The 23,809-nt window shown below is 34.7% G+C and overlaps 1 protein-coding gene and 1 long non-coding RNA gene across 3 annotated transcripts in view; both read right to left on the bottom strand.

The window, feature by feature from the left end:
• LOC120771172 (high affinity cAMP-specific and IBMX-insensitive 3',5'-cyclic phosphodiesterase 8) overlaps positions 1 to 13,751 on the bottom strand; it is a 101,798-nt gene extending 88,047 nt beyond the window's left edge. Inside the window, exon 1 of one of the 2 annotated variants that reach the window (XM_040099061.1) lies at positions 12,900 to 13,751. In XM_040099061.1, the coding sequence (XP_039954995.1) occupies positions 12,900 to 13,238 (339 nt within the window). In that variant the 5' untranslated portion in view covers positions 13,239 to 13,751. Of the gene's footprint in view, positions 1 to 6,133; positions 6,204 to 12,899 lie in introns of those variants that run through there. The other variant, XM_040099062.1, reaches the window with a different exon arrangement.
• Positions 13,752 to 13,946: 195 nt separating this feature from the next.
• The window catches only part of LOC120771888, a 91,068-nt gene continuing 81,205 nt past the window's right edge, over positions 13,947 to 23,809 (bottom strand). The window contains exon 4 of the long non-coding RNA XR_005705009.1: positions 13,947 to 14,154. This is a non-coding gene — a long non-coding RNA (uncharacterized LOC120771888). The remainder of the gene's footprint in view (positions 14,155 to 23,809) is intronic.

Here is a 23,809-nt window from a genome sequence, read left to right on the forward strand (position 1 = left end):
TTGGTTTTTCGTGATTATTTCGTCAAAAATTCAACAAATATCGTTCCGCAACCTGCATATTCAAAAGACCACTGAGCGGACACCGTTTTGACTCAATTGAGGATATAAATGTTGAATCGAAGAAAGCTCTGATGGCCATCACGACGGAGGATTTTTCTAAGTGCAATGATGACTGGAAAACTCGTTGGCATAAGTGTATTGCAGCGGGAGGGGATTACTTTGAAGGAGATGAAATGGATTTGCTAAAATAAATAAAGATTTTAAAAATATAACAAAATTCCCCTTTCAATTTGATCACGGTAGTATATCATTGTGCCTAAAATGGATGCAATTGACCTAGCCTCCATATAACCAATACCAGAATTTTCGAACATCCGGCTGATTTTGTATAATGACTATCTACAAGGTCTGTCGCAAAAGAAACAGGACTATTTAAAAAACAACAAAAAATTAATATTTTTCAAAAGTTATACTTTTTTATTCAAAGTAGTTTCCTTGTGCTTCGATACAGTGTTTAGTCCGGTCAATTAGCATTTCAAATGAGTGTTTAAGGTCATTTTTCGGAATGCTCATGAGAATATCGGTCTTCGCCTTTTGGATAACTGAAATGTCCTGAAACCAGTGTCCTTTCATGGGCAAATGAAGTTTTCCAAATAGATAAAAATCACAGGGTGCCAGATCAGGTGAGTAGAGTGAGTGATTAATGGTTAATATGGAGTTTTTTGTCAAAAAATCAGTGACAAGCGTCGACCGATGACACGGCGCATTAACGTGCAACAGGCGCCAGGACCCTGCCTCACGGTATTGTGGTCGAGCACGACGAATGCGTGACAAAAGACGCTTCATAACACCAAGGTAAAACACAGCATTAATCGTTTGGCCAGGTGGGACGAACTCTCGGTGTACAATACCCTCGGAATCGTAAAAACAAATCAGCATTGTCTTTATTTTTGACTTCTGAAGACGACCGACTTCTGATCGTAACAGAGGTCCTCACGACCTTTTTTGGAATCGCTTAAACCACTCATGCACATTACTACGGGATAGGCACTGATCACCTTTTTTCATCATTTGAAATGTTTCAGTAAACGTTTTCCCAAGTTTAAAACAAAATTTAATATTTGCTCTTTGCATTTTACGACCGATGACCAAAAGCTGCTGTCACTTTTTGATCGATAACATCGATTGTAGTTATCCAATTATCTTAAAATTTTTACGAAATGTCAACAAGAGATCAAACTTTTTATTTCATATACCCACCAATAGGTGGCGCCACCAGAAACAGTTATATTTAAAAAGTTCTGTTTCTTTTGCGACAGACCTTGTATATATTTCTTTAATAAAAACTTTTTAATAAAAATATCATGCAGCTTAAATTGAGAATTTTTAAAATCGTTTAGAGTCAAATTTAAAAAATATTTTATAATTTTTTTTTTGTTTTTTACATAATTTTTAATTATTAAAATATTTTTCAAAATTTCAAAAATTTTAGCAATAACTTTCTCTAATAAATTTAAAAGTGCTACGATTTCAATTTCAGTTTTTTAGCAAAAAAAACACCTCACCTTAATACACGTGCCACATACACGAAGGGCTGCATTTATTTATAGAACAATTTACTCGTGCAAACAGGTCTCTATGCGGAAACACTGTTTGTTGCAGTTTAGGGGGAGTGAAAAACACTGTTTCGCATATTATATACTTCTTTGGTTTTGTCCATATGTAGTGTATACCATATACATATACTATACACATGTTAGTGCTTTAAGCATTAAAACGTCGAAGTAAAACGAATTATACGCATTAACCATTGAAAAAGTGCAACGGGGAACTTGCACTCTAAAGCTTAGCGATTCTAGGCAGTTGCAATATACAAGATTAAACCAAATGCACGCACACACATATCGACATAAAAATAAAAATACATCAATATTCAAACTTGTTTGGGTAAAGTGTGAAACTAGATTTGCAAACTGCCATCTGATCAAATTTGACCCGGACTGGTCACATTTTTCTAAATTTAAATAAACGTTTTTATATTCATCTGAAGTTTTATCTCATATTTCAATTACCATAGAGTATGTTTCATAACTTTTTGTTTACGACGAGACAAGTTTATGTGGGGATTTTCGCAAACGAAAAAAAAAGATTGAACAACGAGTTTGCTTGGAATGTTTTGTTTCGAAGGGAATCATAAGTACAGTATCGTTGGAAATGCTACTGAAGTGTGTTGGGCGTCTACTTTATATTTCTGAATATAGATAATTGAGAAAACGGAGTATTCAGTGCATATCGTGAATCAACCAAAACTGTCTCCAGCGAGTCAACTATTCACCCTTAATAATTATGATATCATTGACAAAGTTTTAGAAAAGTGCTTCAAAATCGTCGTGTTGGCATCAGAGAGACGACGGATCATCTCAACCTCTCAATGGATCGACTCTACGAAGTTTGGTTAATTTTCTAGGGTATGAAGCGTTTCTTTGCTAGACTTTTACCAAAGAACCTGAATCTTTTACGAAAACGACGAGGTTGCAAAAGCGACGCTTGACAACGTAGCTGAAGACCATTCATTATAAGCTTCATTAATGTTGAGGAGCAGCGGGTTTTTGAATATGGCATCGAAACTATCTAAAAATCTAGGGAATGGCGCAACCAAAATGAGCCAAAGCCGAAATAAATAAAAATACGTAGAAATCATTGACGACCAGCTTTACAAAAAGCGTGCGGAAAATAAGTTTAAGCGTATTAGCTCTGGTACTCATTTTAAAGACGATTACAAAGATTTGTATTAAAATTTATCATACACTTTTTTTGTCAGTCCGGATCAGAATTGATCAGATGGTGTTGCCGAGTTCACAACCGGATTCGTTCCAGTTACATACTAATTATATATCCAACTGTTGTGGGAAAGATCATTTTACATATCAGAAGGGTCCTCCCAGTTCCCTACTCAAGGAAAGGGAACTATTAAACTCGTGCAAACGTTTTAAATCTGTCACGATTGGCGCGGTTAAAATATTTACTTTGCTTTTGTTACGATCCGACTGGATTTCGATTTCTGTTAAGTGAATATAAAAAATCTATTAATAAAAAAAACACATTTTCAAATACCAATGCTAGTTTTTCTTTATTTGAACTTTAGTCTCAATTCCTTTTGAGAACACCATTTTCCTGAGCTCAACAGTGGACACTTAATTTCCTACTTAATCGAAATGCCGCTTGTTTTATGACCCCATCACAATACCTGGAATAAGTGTAGATCAGCTTTAAGTGTATCTCGTGCAAATTTTGCGCCCTGCTGAAGAAACACACACATATATAACAAGCAAAGATACACACACATAAAAATAACAAGTGTCGTCCGATTCTAGCTCCCTACTCAAGGAGTGGAAACTAATAAACTCGTGTTCCTTTACTTTTGGGGTCTTTCCCATATCAGGCTGTGGGCAGTCAAGATTTACGAGCCGTAAGTGTGTGTGTATGGGTTTTAAATATATGCCAAGGTGATTGGACATTTTTTTGCTTAAGCGTGCGAGTAACCTTGAGGTAAAGTAGCATTTGATGTTTACGACGCAAACGCAAACACAACATAATGAGAAAATAATAAACTCGAAAGCAGTCATGCGGACACACACGTACAGAAATACGAGTACAAGCGAATTGCTGTTCTCGTACTCAACCGACTACAAGTGAGTATAAGCATGCGAGTATGAAAAGAACACTACACATGTGTTTGTGTGCTAGTTTTCTCAAGCTGCAGCTGTAAATGTGTGGTGATAAGTGTTAGTTAGAGGGTAGCCTGACGGGCCAAGGGATTTCGGAACATTTTTTTTTTAAACTAACAGTTTTAATGACGTCCGATTCTCAATTCTCTGAACTATTTTTGCTGGTATATATATGTATACATTGTATATATTTTCCCGTAGTTCCTAGGTAGAACATAGAGACTCTGCTGGTATAGTCGCCAGAAATAGTATCAAGGGTTAGGTTTAGACTCATAGATTTTGTGGAGGATTAATTGAGGTAACTGCTACTGATTACTGCGTTGAAATAATTGATATTCTTATGGTTACCTGGACAGATCTGGCAGAGTTACAAGTCAGGGATATTTCTGACTACCTGTTGTATTAAAATTAATTCTTACTTCAGGAATTTCATAATTTGCTTCACAAATTTAAGGTAGGGAAGTAGAAAATCAAAGCCGAGAAAAAGTTTCTCCGCAGTACATTCAATAGCAGTCCTTAGTTCAAATCTCAGAAAGAATAAATTTTTTTCTCGGTAATGGGTAATATTTCATTGAAAGTTTTTGGCGTAGAGTCATTCTTTGGACGACCCGAATATTCAGGTCCAGCAATTCTTAAGGTTTCCCTCTAACCTTTCAACCAGCCTAGTCTATCGATATCAGATGCGATGTATATGTATGTGGGGGTTAATATAAATATAACAGTCCTGACGCGGTTACACCTATTTTCAGGGCAAATGTAATTTTATCGTTAAACAATGATAGGAGAATACTTCAGTTTCGATTTTCTCTACTGTTGTTTAGATGGCTGTCATGCCAACCATTGAATTTACTGGCAGATCTCAAGAAATATATATATAATTGGTTACAAAGCTGAAGGCCACCCCATATGTAAAAGAAAGGTAGCTCGGTAGGTAATGGTGGTTAGGCAAACACCGACTACGTGACCCCACTTTTCAACTGGAAAAGAAAGTTCAAGGTAAACATAGAAAAATATGACTACAACATTCTAAATATCTATAAGAATGGCTCGAAAATGGACGATGAAGTTGATCGTGGAATATACATAGTGTCGTGAGTTAGGCATAATGCAACCTTTTAAGTTTGCCGGACCACTGCAGTATACTTGTATTTCAAGTTGAGGTCTTTGCTATTAATGCACTTACAGGCAATTCTAGAGTCAACTTCTACGTAGACAACCAAGCAGCAATCAAATCAGTAACCTCATATCTCATATCGGTCAGAAGTGGCAAATTCTCTTCAACTAGGTGACAGGCCACAAAGGCATCGAGGGCAATGAAATAGTGAACAAGATTGCCAAGAATGGTATACGGCAAATATCCGAAAACGTGATCAACATTGGGTAACCCATTCATTGTCTATACGACGATCACGACAGAAGCATTGTAAAGAAAATCAAAACAGCTACCCGGGTGCAAAACTGCAAAGTCATGAACAAACGGTAGATCGAAAGTACACAAAATTCCTATTGGCAGTCGATAGAAGAGACTGTAGGTACACGATGGGAGTACTGACTGGTCACTGTCTGGCGCCGACACCCGTCCGCAGAATGAGGCTGACAGATCGAGAAGACTGCAGGAAAATAGTGGAGCATCTCTTGTACATATATCCCGCATTGACAAGAATATGCTGTAAGCATCTGGAGTCCCCACGGTATGACACACTGGAGGAGATTTTGATAGTGAGGCCACAGAGACTGTTAAAAAATCGCGTCAAACACAGGCATCCTATACGATGACTACTCCTCATGGACCCAGTAACTGTACTCCATCTAATATCGCACAGCACTAAAACTGATCTGGGCGTGGCTTATTGGTCTTCCAGATTAACCTAACTTAACATAAGGTACAATTTACTACCAACGAAGAATAACGATTAGTTGAATAATGGAGAGTTGACTTCGTGTTTTTTTTTTATTTTATTAGATATGAGATTTTGATAGAATATGTAAAACTGGTAGTGTTATTTTGGCCTAAATGTACGCGACGGTTTATTAGTTACCACTTTTCATTACAAAAGTAAACATAGTCTACATTTAGGGCGCCATTTTAAATCTTTATTCGAAGACGTTCATAGACCAAGCCAATAAAAAACACTACAAAGTGCCAATCAGTCCAATTTGGGTTCAGGCACGGTCTCTAAGGAATGCTGTAGCAGTATGTTTCGAAAAGTATTCAGAAATATGGGCGATTCAGGAAGTTCTAAGTCAAGTTCAATTTAAATATTATCCCCTAAAGCCCGTTCTTTCATTTTCTCATTAATCTAATTTAGATATAACTGATATGCGTAAGTTTTCCAACTCAAAAAATACACAAAAAGTTTTTTTCGCATTCAACACAGTGACACAGTATGCTTAAAACAATTTACCCAATTTTTTATCTGCATCTATTGTTGCAACGTATCCCCGAGGCAGCAGCGTATGCGAAACTTTCTGCTTAAGTCCCTGTGTGCACTGAGTGAAGACAATGGATGACAAAGATAAGCACAAACTGAAAGTGCAATTGACTGCATTATGCATGATACATGAGCATATGAACACAGAAGTTAAAGCAGCAACAATAACAACAAATAACTCTACCACATATGTATAATATCAGCTTAGCATATGATCAGCAAAAACTTTGCATACACACAGGCGCTTAATGGGTAAAGTTGTGACATTGACATTGCGAGCACAAATGGATGCTTAACTTTTGTGGCAGACTGTGAAAGGTGTACGTGTGCATGAATTGCAATGAGGGCAGGAGTTTTTGCAAATTTTGGATGAGCGAAAAAAATATTTTTTTTGTGTATTTAACAATGAAGGAAATGAAATTTATGTGGACTTTGTATCGTTTGTATTGTGTTCGATTTAATAAGTAAGTTTAAAATGGTATTACATAATGGTCGCATGATAAGAAAAGTTAGAGTATCTAGTAAAATTTTCAAAAATTGAAAAATTGAACACTAAAAGTGAGGCGTCGAAAGTACAGATATTCATTTCAGCTCTCTATAAGCGACTTATTACTACGCTCATCCGTCTGCTTCCGGTGGATACAATAAAATATCTAGGGCTTTCATGGAAGCCGATGTATCGAAGAGAAAGCAAAAAGGCCATGGATTGCCTTATACTGCTGTAGAGGAGCCATTGGCAAAGGGTGGGGTCTCTCCCCGAAAGTGGTCCTCTGGCTCTACGACACCATAGTGAAGCTCATTATATTCTATAGAGTTTTAATGTGGTGGAGGGCTCTAGAAAAGACCATATTTGCAATGAAACTGCTATAAATTGAACGCTCGGCGGCGCTCATCAACATATGGGGTGCACTAAGATCCACTACAACCATGGCACTCAACGTCATCTTGCACATAGTGCCAGTAGGCATCGCCGGAAGGTGTATGACAAAAGTTGCTATAAAACTCAGAGAATCTGGATTCCAAAAGATCACGTGTCTGAAATTCTCACACACTTTGACCTCATACCGTATCATTTTGATGATGGAGTCACTAAACCAAACTCTGGCGGCTACTTCTCTACCCATATTCCGGCGAGGGAGTTGTGAGTGGGAAGAACCGGTAGGATGAAGCTTCTTTAAGGATGAGTCAAAACTGGGGGGGAACATTGATGAAGGGGTATACTGTCAGAAGTTCTCTATCAACTCCATCTTCAGACTTCCTGACTATTGTAGTGTCTTCCAAGCCGAGACATTTATTGCTCCGGTGGCAGCGAATATCTTTGAATTCATTAACGGTACGTTAACGGTTGGTTAAGGAGTGCCTAACCTCGCTATTTTTGTGATAAGGCTGGTATGGGCCACAGTGGAATTGGAGGCGGAAAGGCACCTTAGAACCGCTATCACTAGAATGAGAATAGGTCGATGTTCCTATATCCTCTTGTTATCTACTACTAAAATCTGGGCTTCGATAAAGCTTATACAGCTCTACGCACCATCCCTTTTGGCCCAAGATCTAACACAGATCTAGTGATCTTTTTGACCTCAGTAAGACCAGCCTATCGCTAGTTGTGGGGGTTTTCATAGGCCATTGCCCTATTGACTTCCACGCTTTAAGCTGCGAATCTTACCAGATGCCATCAGCAGACGCTGTATGGAAGAAGACGAGGACTTCCTTCTTGACTGTCCCGCGTTGGAAGGTCAAGGCTTAAGCCCTTGGGAGTATATACTTTAAGACATTTCACCGAACTGGCGGTAATGGAAAAAATTAAAAGCCTGTGCAAATTTATGTTGATTATTTAGAATTATTCTTTTCTATGGCTTCACAAAGCCACGTGCGGTTTCTGTAGATCAGCTATCTAACCTAACTTAACCTATGGTTCATAATTCATGTATCAATGCTGTCCGCTTGCCTTATAGATTCACATAATATTTATTAATTCTCTCATTATCGAAAACAATTGAACTTCCTCTACCCCAGAAAATGTGGATAAATTTCAATAGTGAGCAAATTCCATATGGCCCTTGGTATACCAAATATTATGTAAGCATTTTTATGCATCACTAACACAAATTCCTTTTAGTGAATTCCTCTTTCATATTTGGATTGCGTCAACAACATGTGTTCTTATGCGTTCCTCCGTTGTGTATAGTATGTGTACAACTATGTCACAACAAGGCTAACGGATTGATGAGGGAAACGGAGCTCGACGCCATAATGACTTGCAGTGATAGTCGTATCCGTTGCAGAGTAGCTTTCAATGCCAATGAAGAGCAAAAAACAATAGCCAAGTTAAGTGGCATTATATGAAACTGCTATGATGCCAGCAACACATATACACATATACCATATTCCACATATGTATATATATATATGAATATATTTATATGTATTTACATATATATTTGACGCAAAGATCTGAGTGTGTATTTAGAAATAGTGTGACATTTTTGCAAGCCATGTGGGAAGTCCTGTGTTAGTGTAATGGTTAGTGGTTGTTGTGTTGTTGTGCAAGGACATTCAAGCTACGCAACCACAGTTGACTATGCACTGTCTTAAAGTTAAGTAGCACCATGTTATGGGGGGAGTGAAAGAGAAATAATCGCTATTTTGCAGTAAAAAAGTTAAGAAAAATGAAAGTAGAGTTTTTGTAATACTCCTCGATAACTACTTTAGTGAACTCACTGGTTATTATTGTGAAGTTAGTTTGGGTAAATTAAAGGGAAAATGTTTGAAGCCAACAAGGAACCAGAGTCTATGATACCGACGAAATAGCTTGGTTAAAAAAACAGAGCTTTCACGACCTTAGATATGGTAGTCGTTACATCGTCTTACAGAAAAATCGAGAAACCTGTGAAATTTCATTCATATTCCACAACCACTTGGGAAACAACAATGGCAGCAGTTTCCAGCAGCTGATTTGCATTCAATATTCCTAAGTTAAACTTCAGAAAAATATAGTACTAAATCAAAATTACAGCAATAGCGATCGAAATAATCTTCGACATAAAGTTTTCAATGACTTCAAGAAGCTGTTGGTATATTGATTTTTTGGTCCTGGACTCCAACATACGTATTTTGGGTGAATAAGTAGCCACAAAACGCTGCATAAATGCGTAGACCATAGGTGAATATTGACTGTAGCTGCATGTACAGTTAAGCCCTTAATTTTCCAATCTTCAACACCATAATTATTTGCGTGCAGAATACATACGAATAAGCACTTAATCCTTTATATAGGCTATGCAATATACCATCTGATCAAAATTGATCCAGACTAAGACATAAATACAAGTTCACTTATTTTCATATCAATCTTTTTTATTGCTTTTAAAATAATGTGCTGAGCTAATACAATCATGCTTAATCTAATTCTCTATATGCTTTTTGTAAGCCCCGACTGGTTGGCTTTCATTCAGTACCATTATAGGCTCCTTTTTGGAGTGACATCCGCTAGATTGTGCGACAGTTTTGACATCGTATTCATAAGCCTACAACTCGTCACCAGTAATCATGCATTTTATGAACATTGGCTCCTGAGCTACTTTGTCAAGCATCGCTTTTGCGACTTCTAATTCCGACGTCGTCTTTGTATGGACACGAAACATTAAGCAATATATTAACCAAAACATTAACCAAAATATTAACCAAAACATTAACCGAAACATTAACCAAAACATTAACCAAAACATTAACCAAAACATTAGCTAAAACATTAACGGAAACAGTAACCACAACATTAGCCGAAACATTAACCGAAACATTAACGGAAACATTAACCGAGACTTTAACCAAAATATTAACCAAAACATTAACCGAAACATTAACCGAAACATTAACCAAAATATTAACCAAAATATTAACCGAAACATTAACCAAAACATTAACCATAACATTAACCAAAACATTAACCAAAATTAACCGATCCATATCTCTCATCTTCGGTGCCTTGCTATTGTATTTGTTTGAAGTCAATAGCGTGATTTCAAAGAACTGTAGCTTTTTCAAAAACATTAACCGAAACATTAACAAAAACATTAACCAAAACTTTAACCAAAACATTAACCAAAACATTAACCGAAACATTAACCGAGACTTTAACCAAAACATTAACCAAAACATTAACCGAAACATTAACCAAAACATTAACCAAAATTAACCGATCCATATCTCTCATCTTCGGTGCCTTGCTATTGTATTTGTTTGAAGTCAATAGCGTGATTTCAAAGAACTGTAGCTTTTTCGATGTGATCTTCACTGACCACAGTGTACAAACGACTAATATAAGGTAAGTTTTCGTTGACCTTAAGACTGAAAGCTTTGTGCCACTTCACCACTAAATACATGTATGTACGAGATAAAGTAGATACCCCAGAACGCTTTAGCAACACCTGCAAAGAATCGTAGCCAAGCTTCTACTAGTAACACAAAAATTTCTCCCAAAAATTCTACGAACCTTGTGACGTGAAATCCGGAAATCTTTGACAGGTACTGGCCATGTTAGCAGCCTTTAACACTTTTATGAAAAGTTCAACCTCTACTTGTCACATTTTTTACAACGGAAGTGGCATCACAGATATGTTACCAAATATACAAACTCCGAGCGGAGCAAGGTGTCATCAGAGACTACTTTTGTGTGGCAAAGGTATTGCGCTTCTGTGAGCAAAACTGACAGTTAAAGCTTTTTACAGTATTTGTTTGCTGTCACTCTCATTTCCTTCATAGGCACTGGCTTGTCTATTTCAGCATTTGACTGTTGATACCCATCACCGGTGTTCGCACAATGCGAAGAAACACGCAAAATGTCACTACACCGCTTTCGACGCTTTATTTGTATACTCACAATGCAAGACTGTGCTATTTAAATTTGTTTTATTCAGCTTTGAAGCCACTCTGCTACACTCCAAGTGTATTATTTGTGTCAATCCACTTCAGTGACTTCGCCTCCTCCGTCGTATGGCACGTCAGTCCGTCAGTCACTCTTATTGAAGTTGAGTTAATTGAATATTTGGAATCAACGCTCAGCCACAAAAGCGCCGAAGTGATGTGTGTCAAAGTTTCTTGAGTGTATTTGTTCGAGTTATTTGCATTGAAAGTGTTGACTACTTTGACTATGTGGTATAACGGCATTTTATTTCATAACGACACTACTTGATTGGCAGCACATAAGCCGGATATGTTGCAAGGGGGTCTTTCTGTTTTACTTACAGCATAGTTTTGTATTTCGTTGAGTGAGGAAGGTTTGAGATATTCATAGTTGTACTTCTAACAATGAAATTATGCTTTTTTGCTCTTAGTTTGGTTTAGGTTTTCGAAGTTTTCGAAGTTTTTAAGCGATCAGAAAAATTTAATTCCTGCTAAACTAATTTCCGGTTAAACTATATAGTATATTCGAGAAGCTACAGCTGCATGAGAAGAAGTATAAACAATGAGTCTGTGCTCCAGCCGTGCACTTCTAATGGCAAAAGCGATGAGCTCAGTAATACTATATGCTGCTCCAGTATGGATGCAGACACTAGATATAAAAGCCTATATCAGACCAATAAGAGTAACAAGTGTTTTCCGAACTATATCCAGCGAAGCAGCTGAAGTTATAGCTAGTATGCCGTCCATAGACATCCCGGGAGACGAATTCACGTGATTATATGTGCTACTAGCGTCAATTTCAGAAATCAAAAAGAGAGAAGAGAGAAAAAAGAACATAATTAAATGGTAGCAACGATGGCAAACCTCAACCAAAGGACTGGGGTTCCCAACGGCATGATAAACTTGAGGAGGTATCGATTAACTTAGCCTAACTTAACCTTCTGTTACACCAATACTATAATACCTTTCCAAGATGTATTTTTTATAGCATTAAACGGTATAAAAAGTTCTCTATCGAGATTTTGATCGGCCAGTTTATATGACAGCTATATTTTATAGAAGCCGGATATGTTTGGAGCTTATTTCGATGTCTGTGGTAGTAGTCTATGCTAAATTTCGTAATGATATTTTGTCAATTAGAAAGGTTTTTCTCACAGGACTCGAGGTCGGTTGGTATGATAGCTATATCTTATAGTTGTCCGATCTGTACAATTTCTACGGAGGTTATGACAATGCCTTGGTTAATTATCTATGCTAAATTTTGTGAAGATTACTTCTCCAATAATAAAGTTGATCGTACAAGGACTTGAGTTGGATCGGTCAGTTTGTATGACACCTATAAGCTAAAGTTGGCCGATATCAATGACTACGACAAATGAACAGACTTTTAGTGAGAAAAGTACAAGTGAAAATTTTCAGATCAAAATGTCAAAAACTGGGTGGTCGCATGTATACAAACGGCCATATGGACTCAACTCAACCGACAATGCTGAGCATAGTTTTACTGGAGCCAGCATATTCAGCGCAATAAGCCTACTAAATGTTAGCTTCCTAAAATACCCAGCAATTGTATGTGATCTTCGTCTTTAAGCGTTTTCAGGCACTGCCTAAATGTAGGCAACGTTCTTGTTTATTAAATAATAATAACACTGAATATGGTCTACAACTAGGCGAAACTTGTATTTAACAAAAAAGAACATAGTTTAGAAATACTTATATTGAGTATATGCATAAACCACCTATTTTCTAACGTTAAATATACTAGTTTTTAAAGATATTATAGTTCACAGGCATTTAATACCATTTTATAGTAAATAGCTACACCAGTTCAACTCACCTTATCATAGTCCGCTTCGTTCTTGGTCTGCGCTGGATTGAGTAATGCCTGATTACACATGTTGCCGTGGCCGAGCAGGTCGTCGCCATTGATGGCGCTACCGGTGCCGCCGCTGCCCGCACTGCCATCGCCGCCTCCATTCTGCTGGCTACAACGACGCAGCGGACGCGAGCGCCGCAGCTTTATGCAGAAAAAGAGACTACTCTCCTTCTCACCGCCACCACCACCAGACGCAGCCAGCGCAGTGCCTGCACCGCTGAGCTGCGTGTCGGTGGCATGATGCGCCTCATCTCCATCGGGATTATTGTGCGACAGTAAGGTGCTCGGTGAACAGCCCATTTTCCCGCCGGTGATGTTGCGTATCTAAAGTCAAGCGAGGCGGCGGGTCTCTGCTGCACTTGCTTTCTATGCAACTAATTTGGTAATTTTAATGTGTGTGTGTGTGTTTATTTGTGTTTGTATGTGTGCTTCTTGTGTGACATTTATATCTCTGCATGTGTTAGTTAAATGCAATTTTCCATGTGTTTGTATGAGTGCTCATTTTTTTTTGAGATTTTTTCTCATTGATTTGCTTCTGTGCGCTGCTTGTTTGTTCTCGCTTTGTTTTGCTTACAAATTAATCAGTCAAATGAGTTGCATTATTTTGGGTCTCCACTCTGCAGTTGCTGGAAGTTGCTGTTATGCTTGTAGTTGTTTTTTTTAACAAAAAAATCGCATTCAATTCGCATGCATATCACATCCTTGAGTTTTCTTATGAATGCATTTTAGAATTTCCTTTATGCCGTTATTCTGTTCTTACTTTTTTGTTATATTTATCACTTTGTTCCACTATTTTTTATTCTTCTAACTTTTTTAGTTTTCCGCTACTTTTTTATTTTTCTACTACTTTTTCACTTTTCTACTACTTTTTTACTTTTATACTACTTTTTTATTTTTTTACACCTTTTTACTTTTCAACTACTTTTTTACATTTCCACTACTCTTTATATTTCATTACTTCTCTTTATGAGTTCCTACAGCTTTTTTTATTTATCTACTCCCTTTTTCCACTACTTTTTGTTAGTTAGTGCCACTATTTTGCACTCCACGTTTTCCACATGCGCCTTTTTCCTGTACCAGCGCTTGTTTGCATTTTCAATTTAACTTTCGCTCGTCCTCCATTTGTTCAATTTTGTCTGCTCTTCTGTGGTTATTCCACTTCATGCTCTTTGCGCTTTTGATTTGCACCAAACTGTCCGTCGCTGTTGCTGCTGAGCTGCAATAAAATGGAAGAAATAGTAAAATCCCATTATTATGCGAAATTGTCATTGCGGAAATGTAAAATGATTGCGGTTTATTGTTTGCCCTCGTGCGGCTGACTGGCGGTTGGTCGCACGCCACAGCGAACCTCTTAAATTGAGAGTGTGGTGACATAAGCTTGTAAAGGCCAAAAGGACAATAAGTTAAATGAGGCTTATGGGAATATTATGCAAATAGTACTTTGTAAAAAATACACATTTATTCTGATATGCGTTTTTGAAGCCAGCCAAGGATGGCTCGTTCAAAAATAATAGAAAAATGGGTTTAATTTTGAAAATATATGCATATATGCATATGTATTTCTAAGGACTCTTAAAGCTAGAGTTAGAGCTCTTATAGGGTTCTACCGAAACCTACATCTACATAAAGATTATTTACATATTTCATATTAAGGGTTAAGCAAATGTTTAGTTGAGTGAAAATTTAAAAATAATTTTGTTGCTTTTAAGCGTAGCTAACAGTACCGATTTGGGCGCGCTGGCTTGAAAAATTCCCAGAATTTTCTTCTCAACTTTTACCTAAGTTTCGAGTACAATCAGCTTATAGTTCTGGTAACCACTTTTCTCTGGTTTTTTTAAACAAATTAGCCATGCGCCTAAAAGTAGGTAATACTTATGGACCATCTATTTGCTTATTTTGTGGGAAACAACGCGCCTTTAAGAGCTTATATCCACTTGAGAATATCAAAAAAATTTAAATTCGATTTTCCACCGAAACTCTCTTTTCAGCCTCGTTCACAATAGCAATTTTAGATATACCACTTTTTATATATATTTTTTCAAGATGTCTAGCTGGAACATAGAACCTGACAATCTCTAAGCACCATTAGTAACTAAATAGTGCTCATACTCTCTCATTTCAGTGTTCCACTATAATACTTGTATATATGTATAAGATTTATTCGGATTTTCCATCATAAACAATTTAATAATAACAATTTATATTATTCTTAACAATATTTTTCTATTTCCGCCGTGTGAACACTTCCATAAATTAACCGCTGTTAATTCCACGCATTTGCCTACAATTTAATCGTACACATTACACCCAATTACTGCTTCAAATGAGCAACATAGTTGTATTTAGATATCTACAACCTGCAATTACTGCAATTATTTTGATGTCTGCAACACTTCTATACACACACAAATACAGTAAGTAACTGGCAAATGCAATTTATGCATATTGTACATGGTTTTAATTAAATAACAAACATGAACAAGCAAGCATTCGATCTAATAACAGCATGTGGACGGGGCGTATACGTAACATTTAATTATGAATAACTGCTTGAAAATGCATAAAGTGTTAATTGATTTGTTAATGTGCAACGCAAATAAAATAATGTGAAACTAATAGAGATGTTGTGCTTAAATACAATTATTTGAAATGAAAACAGTTATTTAATGCAAATCGCATGACTTCCAGTTGGAAGAGAGATATCTGATTGGATCTGAAAAATGTTCGAATACTGTCTATTAAGAATAATAGAATAAATTTTTGAGTGGTATCTGCTAAGAAAAATAAAAGAATTGGCAATACAAGACGAGAAGAAATATTAACTTCGATTGCCTCGAAATTATAATACTCTTCACAAATAAAAAGAAGTTTCCGTATAAAAACTTAATTTGGATCTGACAATTTGTATGGCAGCTATACGGTATAGTGGTTCGATTAGAATAATTTTTTCGCTGCTGATACCATTATTTTATAGCATAATTCATACCAAATACCATGAAGATGTCTCATCAAATAAAAAAGTTTTCCATACAAGAACTTTATTTTTATTGTCCACTTTGTATGGCAGCTATATGTTTTAGTGAACCGATTTGAACGATACATTCGAAGCTTGTAGCGTTGCCTTGAAAAATAAGCTGTAGAAGATTTCGTGAAGATATCTTGGTAATTGGACACATTTTTCATAATTTTTCATTCTTGATTTTGCGCCTTCAGTTTGTTTGGCAGGGATATGTTAAAGTAGTCTAATAACGGCGGTTTCGACAAATGAGTTCTTGGAAAGGAAACGCTGAAAATTTATGCTTTAATGCAGAAAAACAGCTTTTTAATTTAAATTAGAATTAAATTAGCCTGTTCACACTTGAATGTGCCAGATGCATGCCTAAGTGGTTAACAAAAATTCGCTCAACTTTAAAAGCAGGTGGATGTGTAGGTCGCTTGCTCCATATGTACGAAAATATTATGTAAGCATCTGCTTCTATCTTACATATATTATCTTCTCTTTGCCTGTTCTAAACTACTCTTTCCTATTTGATTAACTTACTCAACTTTCGGGAAAACGTGACAATTTTATAAATAAATCGTGATATGAAAAGGAAGGCTTTAAAGAATGCAAGAATAAAGCCAAGCCAGTCTACAAACAACAACAAACATATACGTGCTATATTGGAAGACACTAAACGTTGTGAGGCGCAAACTATGTACTAACCCAAAAAGAAGGACTAAATTGAACATATTGTAATGGGCGGAGCCACACATTCATGGTTCAGTGGAAGAGTAGAAGTAGAGTGAAAAAGGAAAACCGAAAGGACTAGCTTTGCATGGAAAGTAGAAACATATGTTAAGTTCAAATGGGCAGATATAACAGGGAAGCACATAAAATTAGTAAACAAGTAAATAAGGGCACAAGAAGTTAGACAAAAATGCTTATACGGGCTCATGTATTGGGAAAAAGAAAATTCTCCATAATATAAAGGACAACAAATACACAAACTCAGCAGAGAAACTAAGTCACATATACTATTTATATTTATATAAGTTCAGTGTATTCATATGAAGAACGTCCTTTCTGAAGCAACTTTTGAATACTCTGTTATTTCTAATTGAATTGTTTGTGCATTTCAAGAGATAAATTATTTTACACTAATTTAAAAAGTAGAAAAAGTTTGAAAGATACGTTTGAGGAAAATTAATCAATAATTAAAAAATATATACTTTTATTTTTATCGATACAAATTTAGTTTAAAATATATAAATTTAGAATTTCTAGTTTTATCACTTATGGTGTTATATACATTTTTGAATTTCCAAATAAAACATTATTTTGTTTGCTTATACATATATCGAATCCACATTTATTTAAGAATATTTTCTGAAAATTTAATGTAATTTAGTGTTAATCCGGCAAATATTTTCATTTATAAGAGTTTTTAAACTTACTGCAGCGAACTTACACAACTTTAAACGCATTTTTCTCGAAACACTGTTGTCGGAGTCGGTGAGGAAAATTTCTTGGAAACTGGACTGAATCAAATTCCATGACTTTTCTAAGTTTATTGTTCACATGAAGATTAAAGGAACAAGTTTTTTGATAGCGGTTTCGATTTTTAAACCACTCTGAAATAGAGACTTTTACACAAAAACCGACATTTTTCGGAAGGAGCTTTTTTGTCAATCAAATTTGCCTAGTTCTGCGATCATTACCTGTAATTCATCGTTAGTAATAATAATTTTTTTTCGACTTTGAGATTTTAAATAATTTTAAGCAAAAAAAACTTTCACATCACTAGATACCTTTTTTTTGGAGGACCTCCTGTAGAGCGGCTACGGGGTCAAGGGAGTCAAAATTGTTCAAAATTGTTCAAAATCAATGCACGAACTTAGAAGTAAGTAAATTCTGCAAATGAACTTTTTTTTATTTATACTAATTTAACTAATTTATATTAAATAAAATTCTTTTTCAAAAAAATAGAAATAAAAAGAAAATACATATATTTTTATACTTGGTATCACGAGCATCCCTTGATTGATATTATCCCTTAAATCACCATTTTTTTAATTTACCTTTTGAATATTTATTTTAAATCCGAGATGTTTCAATTTCAAACCTTATTTTTTTAATTTTTTAATATCTGGTTCATAATGTTAGTTTTTTAAGTTTTGGTTAAGTTAAGCGTTTCTCTTCAGATTTTTATATTTATAAAATCCCTAAGTCTTCAATCGTTAACCTTTTATGCTTTAATGTTTAGTCTTTGATATGTAGTCTACAATCCTTAGTTTTTAATCTGAAACCTGTCAGTTTTACCCTTCAAACTTTTACATTCAATTCTTGGTCGTTAATAATGTTTAGCTTTTAGTTCATAATTTTAATACCTTAGTCTTCAGACCTTAATATTCCATATTTAGTATTCAATTTTTAACGCTTAGTCTTTAAGGTTTGATCTTTAATCTGCAATCTTCCATATTTTATCTGCAGTCTCTAACATTTAATTTTTAAACTTAATTTTCAATATTTAATTTTTAAGTTTTAATCTTCAATATTTAACATTTAAGTCCGAACCTAAATTAAATATGTAATAATCTTTTTTTTCTTAATATTATCGATTAAAGATTAACAATCAAAGACTGTATATTAAAGATTGAAGTTTAAAACTGAAAGACTTAAGATTAAAAACTAAAATTAAAAAAAAAATATGAAAGACTGCAGCTTAAAGATACTTTAATTTAATCTTTGTATTTAATATTTAAGCACTTAATTATAATCTCTAATCTCAATGTTTAATTAAATTATTTTCTTTAATTTTTTACCTTTAAATTCTTATATTTAATCTCTTCCTCTCAAACTGCAATCTTTAGTCTAGAGTCTCTAATATTCAATAATTAAATCAATTTTTTAATCTTTCAGTTTTATTCTTCATTCTTTAACGAGTGAAGATGGAAGCTCAAAAATAATAGATTAATGATTTAAAACAAAAATAAAATACTAGAAACTGCAGATTACAAAAACTTTAATTTAATTTAGTTTTTATATTTAATATTTAACCATTTAATTGCAATCTCTAATCTCAAATTTTAAATTCTGAAATTTATTCTATAATACTCTGAATATCTCTAATCTCAGATCTTAAATTATTAAATTAAATTTATAATATTCTTAATTATTTCAATTAAGTGTCTTGTCTTAAAATATTTAATTTTTAAACTTTGCATTTATCTTTTTAAACACTTAATCTAGGAATTTAGTTTTTAATCTGTATTCAAACGTCTTTTAATTCTAATATTTAAACTTCAAACAAGACACGGTTATTTAATCTTCTCATACTTAATTCAATTATTTCATTTTGTTACGCGATCAACTATTAATTTCTACCAATAATTCTCTTTGTACGTACTTACATTGCTTACTATTACCATAACAAAATTTTAAATTTGTAAAAATATGCGAACCACCTGTCAAAAGCTTGTAAATCCAAATCAAGAACTATACACAAGCCTTTCATAACGTTACAAATTGTTGAACAAAAGCTTACACACGCGCTTATGTAAATTTATTAAAAACTGCTTTGGGGAGACAAAGTGCCAATTAAGCTGAGTTATGCTGACCCATGCAAAGCACTACTGGAAAATTTATGTAGAATTCTAAAATGAAAAATGTCCTCTATGCGCAAAAGCTAAACAAAAGATGTAAAACTTTATTTTAGCATGCACAGAATACCTTTTTTTTAATTTTTATTTTTATTATTATTTTTGTGGAAAAAAGGTACTTGACAAATACCGTTTCGATTGAAAAGAGTAAAAGGATTCATTACGAATGCATTCACTTTCACCTTGATTTTGCAGGATTTATGAATGCACACATAACCGTTATCCTTTTGTTTCATTCGAGAGCTGAATCAGGGTATATATGTACTTGTGAATGTATGTGTATGAGTACGTACTTACTCATATGAAGTGTAGTGTAGACTTTGTGGACATTTATTATAGGTAAGTGTCTCCAGCAAACAACCATAAAGCTTCATAAATCTCAAGATCGCTCTATTGCTGCTGCTCAAATGGACAAAAGGGGCCACTTGATGAATAATATGAATCATGTAAGAGCAAGGTAGACAAGGCAAACAAATTAAGTGACAAAGTTAATGGGCTACAAAAGGTTTTAGTGGCCAAATAAGAGCTAAACATACAAGCAAGCCACACAAGAAGTAGACATAAGTGGCACAACAACAGGTGGTTTTGAGCGTTATATGTGAGATGTGAGAGATGAGTGCTCTAGCAGTAGTAGGTTTGTTTAGTTATTTACATATGGGTGGCGCTATATGTCAGCATGTGTGAAAAATGTTTGTGAGCGCTACAGTCTACAGGCAAATAAATGTGTGCATAAATTTATAAATTTCTCTCTGCACAAACACACAGAAAACCACTTATTTGTAAATAATTTACATTATTTTGCCTTGCTGCCATAAAAACCTCACTGTAGACAAAAATGATAGCATACTTTAGGGCGCTCAGAGTCATACCACGCTTAATGAAAAGCAATTTGCGAGTGTTTAATTAATTAACTGTAAATATATTGCGATGAAAATAAATAGCTGAAGTTGCTCGGAGTTTGGCGCTGCAATCAAACTGTCAATAAGCGACTTTTATGGCCAAAAGCGGTGGTCATTAATTTTGTAGTCGTTTATTAAGCGCGCAGTCCTCGAAGTGAACGTTAAATGGCAACGCATCAAGAGTTGCTGTTGTTGAAGAATATCAAACAGTTAATTAAATGAAAGCAAAAGTATTGTCAATTAATGATTTCGTATGTGATCAGAGCAAAATTAATTGAATGTGGCGCAATTAAAAATGATGGCGAGTAAGAAAGTGGATCACCAAAGCGCACAAACTGCTAAAATGCCTGCAGGTCCAAACGAAATCTTGTTATAAAGTGGAAAAGCTTATAAATAGAATCCAAAGAACAGATCAGTACCAACATCGTTGATCTTTAAATGACCTTAATTCATCATCTAACTCCATCGATCTGTTGAGAAGATTCTGCTAAGCTCAAATACTGATTTTGTACACAAAAATGATATAAGTTTTCAGTTTTAGCTCTCTTCTGGACTAATTTTCTAAATAAGTTTACGCAAATTATGCTTTATATTCAATCTAACTGATGTGCCAAGATTGAACTCAACTTTTGCGCATGCAAACAAATTGCTACCCAAATAAAAAATGTCATGTTGAGCATAACATTTTGCCATAAATAACAAACTTAATAAATATTTTTAATGCACTTTGCGCGCATTTATTATGGCGCTTCACTTTTGCTCCACAATTCAATAACAAAATAATAAAATTTTACTACAAGCACTTTAAGCGACACAGCGAATTTCACCGGCAGCAAGCACTAGCAGCAGCGACTGCAATTAATTGCATTAAAACGACTTTATGACTTTATTGAAAAGTGAAAATATAATCAGTAGCGAATGCAGGGTATAAAAATGGCCCATAAAGTGTTTTCAATCAAACTATAGTCGAAGTGAATAAACAAAACATAAATATTTTTATATTAATAGTTGCTGAGAGTGTCAATGAAATGAAAAAGAAAGTGCGAGTTGGAAGTGAAAGGTTATGGTTATAGTTAAATATAGCGAATTTAATACAACTGACTAAAGCGCGAGTTCAATAAAGTATTCTTTAGTCAAGATGAGTGAGATGTTATTACTATCATCTAATACGTAGAGGAAAACTCTTATTATGTCGATATAAATTTTTGTTAACAAGCTCATTTTTAATAACCCTAAAGGTAGGCAACGTTTAATGTTTTCATACCTAAACTAAAAATTTTAGCATTTGGTAACAAAATGTTGCCTACAATTAGGCGCAAAGCTGATTTGGTGATTTCGGCCCCGATATATATTACGATACATAGTTTACTTAGAAATTTATATATTTGTTTAAAAAAAATTTACTAAAAAAACCAATAAATTTCAAATAATATTCAAATATTTAAAGAAATTTTTCGATTAAAATATATAGGTATTTATATCCTGCATGAAATATATTAAGTTTGTAAGGAAGTTAATAATACCCAAAATGTGAGTTCGGAGATCATTTAAAATTTATGATCCGTATGACGATTTGAATCGATTTAAACATGTCCGTCTGCCTATATATAAAACTAGTCCCACAGTTTTGAAATTTCAATATGAAATTCTGTACACATCGGTGGAAGCAGAGGAAGAGATCATCGGATGGGTTCAGACTGCATAATCCAGTGGGAGGTGGTGTCTTTTCAACAAAATTAGAAACCAAAGTCTTGGTATATATTTATATACACAGATAGTCAAGTGGCTTTGAAATAACTTAAGGGGTTACATGGGTTTACGGATTTAAACAAATCGGATCTCCTTATTGCCCTATTAAGCTCTGCAACAGCTCTAGTATATAGTTCTAAATTTTCAAGTAGATCCGAGTAATATTTTCAGCGATCCAGCCTTGAGAACCTGTGCGATCTGGGTTAGCTAGGCTAAGTACGCCGTCTTTAAACGCGTTTTTCTCGAAACTGTGTTTTTGAAGTCGGTTGGCAAGATTTCTCAAGCGAACACAACTACCCAAGATACAATTCTTAAAGACTTGGGTGAATTTGAAAAAAAATGTCGCGAAATTTTCTCTGAATTTTTAATTTTTTTTTTGTAAAAATGTCTGCCAAAAATGCAATTTCCAGTTTTTTTCTTTCGTCCAAGTTCTAAGATAAGCTTTTAACTAAAACACATATCTTTTTATTTTTAGATGATCCTGGCGTCACAATGGCCGGGTTTAAAATATGTATAAAATATATTTTTTTAATTTTAGATTTTCATTGTTTATCGTGTATGTTTGTAACAATGAAAAATTCTAAAAAATTATTTAATTTCTTATATGTGAAAAAAATTTTTGAAAAAAGATTGTTTTTTAACTGAGAAAACCGATGTAATACCTTAAGTCTCCTAGGGTTTCGTCCCACATAGAGATCTCCTGTTGCCTTAGTAGATTTAGCATTCTATCTCACGATAAACCTGCTATGGGTTCCAGGTTATAATGATAACCCAGGTAACAGGAAAGCAGATGAACTAGTCAGAACAGTCACCATCCTTCAATTAATATTTAATCGACGAAAATGTTATACGTTTAGCTGAGTCTCGGTGAGGTCAATCGCTTACTCAAAAAGAAGGCAAGCGTGGCATGAATGGAATATGGACCGTATATGCAAAAAAAAACCATAGAAGGAGTGCTACAGGTTACTGTCTAATTGGTAGGCATCCAGCAGACTACAATGTACCTAACAATGTATATTGTGAAATCAATCAAGAGGAAGAAAGAGGTGACTGTAAAATATATTCTCTATGTAAGAAAAGAATCGCAGCTATCAGTGGATGGTTTCTTAGCGACTTTTCTGAGGTTGAACAAATAAAACCTTTTATACTGAGGAATTTCAACAGAAGCACAGGGTGGTTCAGAGGCGAGACAGTAGAGCAAGGGAATATTAGTCCCAGTGGCGAAACCAGACAGCCACTCTAAATCTAAGTAAAGCTAATATTATTTCATATGCTTACATATACATATTTGAATAGCAACTTTTTCAATACGCAAATAGTTTGAGATTATGGCTGTACTCCGCCTATGCGCCTAAAGCTCTTCAACAAATTTTAATACAATTTTGCAACAAAGTAGTTAGAGACTTTTCAAAGTAATGAACAACTCCGATTATATTTATTTACTGCACCCTTTCCTTCAAATTTATCGCCTATATATGCAAGCATACTTTTCGGCGCACATTTGCTAGCTGAGTTCATTATTCTTCTATTTTATTTAACACACTCTCCGCAAGCGCACTCAAGTGCTACACAAAAAGTGTC

The sequence above is a fragment of the Bactrocera tryoni genome, chromosome 3 (genome assembly GCF_016617805.1).
Source record: "Bactrocera tryoni isolate S06 chromosome 3, CSIRO_BtryS06_freeze2, whole genome shotgun sequence".
NCBI classification, from domain to species: domain Eukaryota; kingdom Metazoa; phylum Arthropoda; class Insecta; order Diptera; family Tephritidae; genus Bactrocera; species Bactrocera tryoni.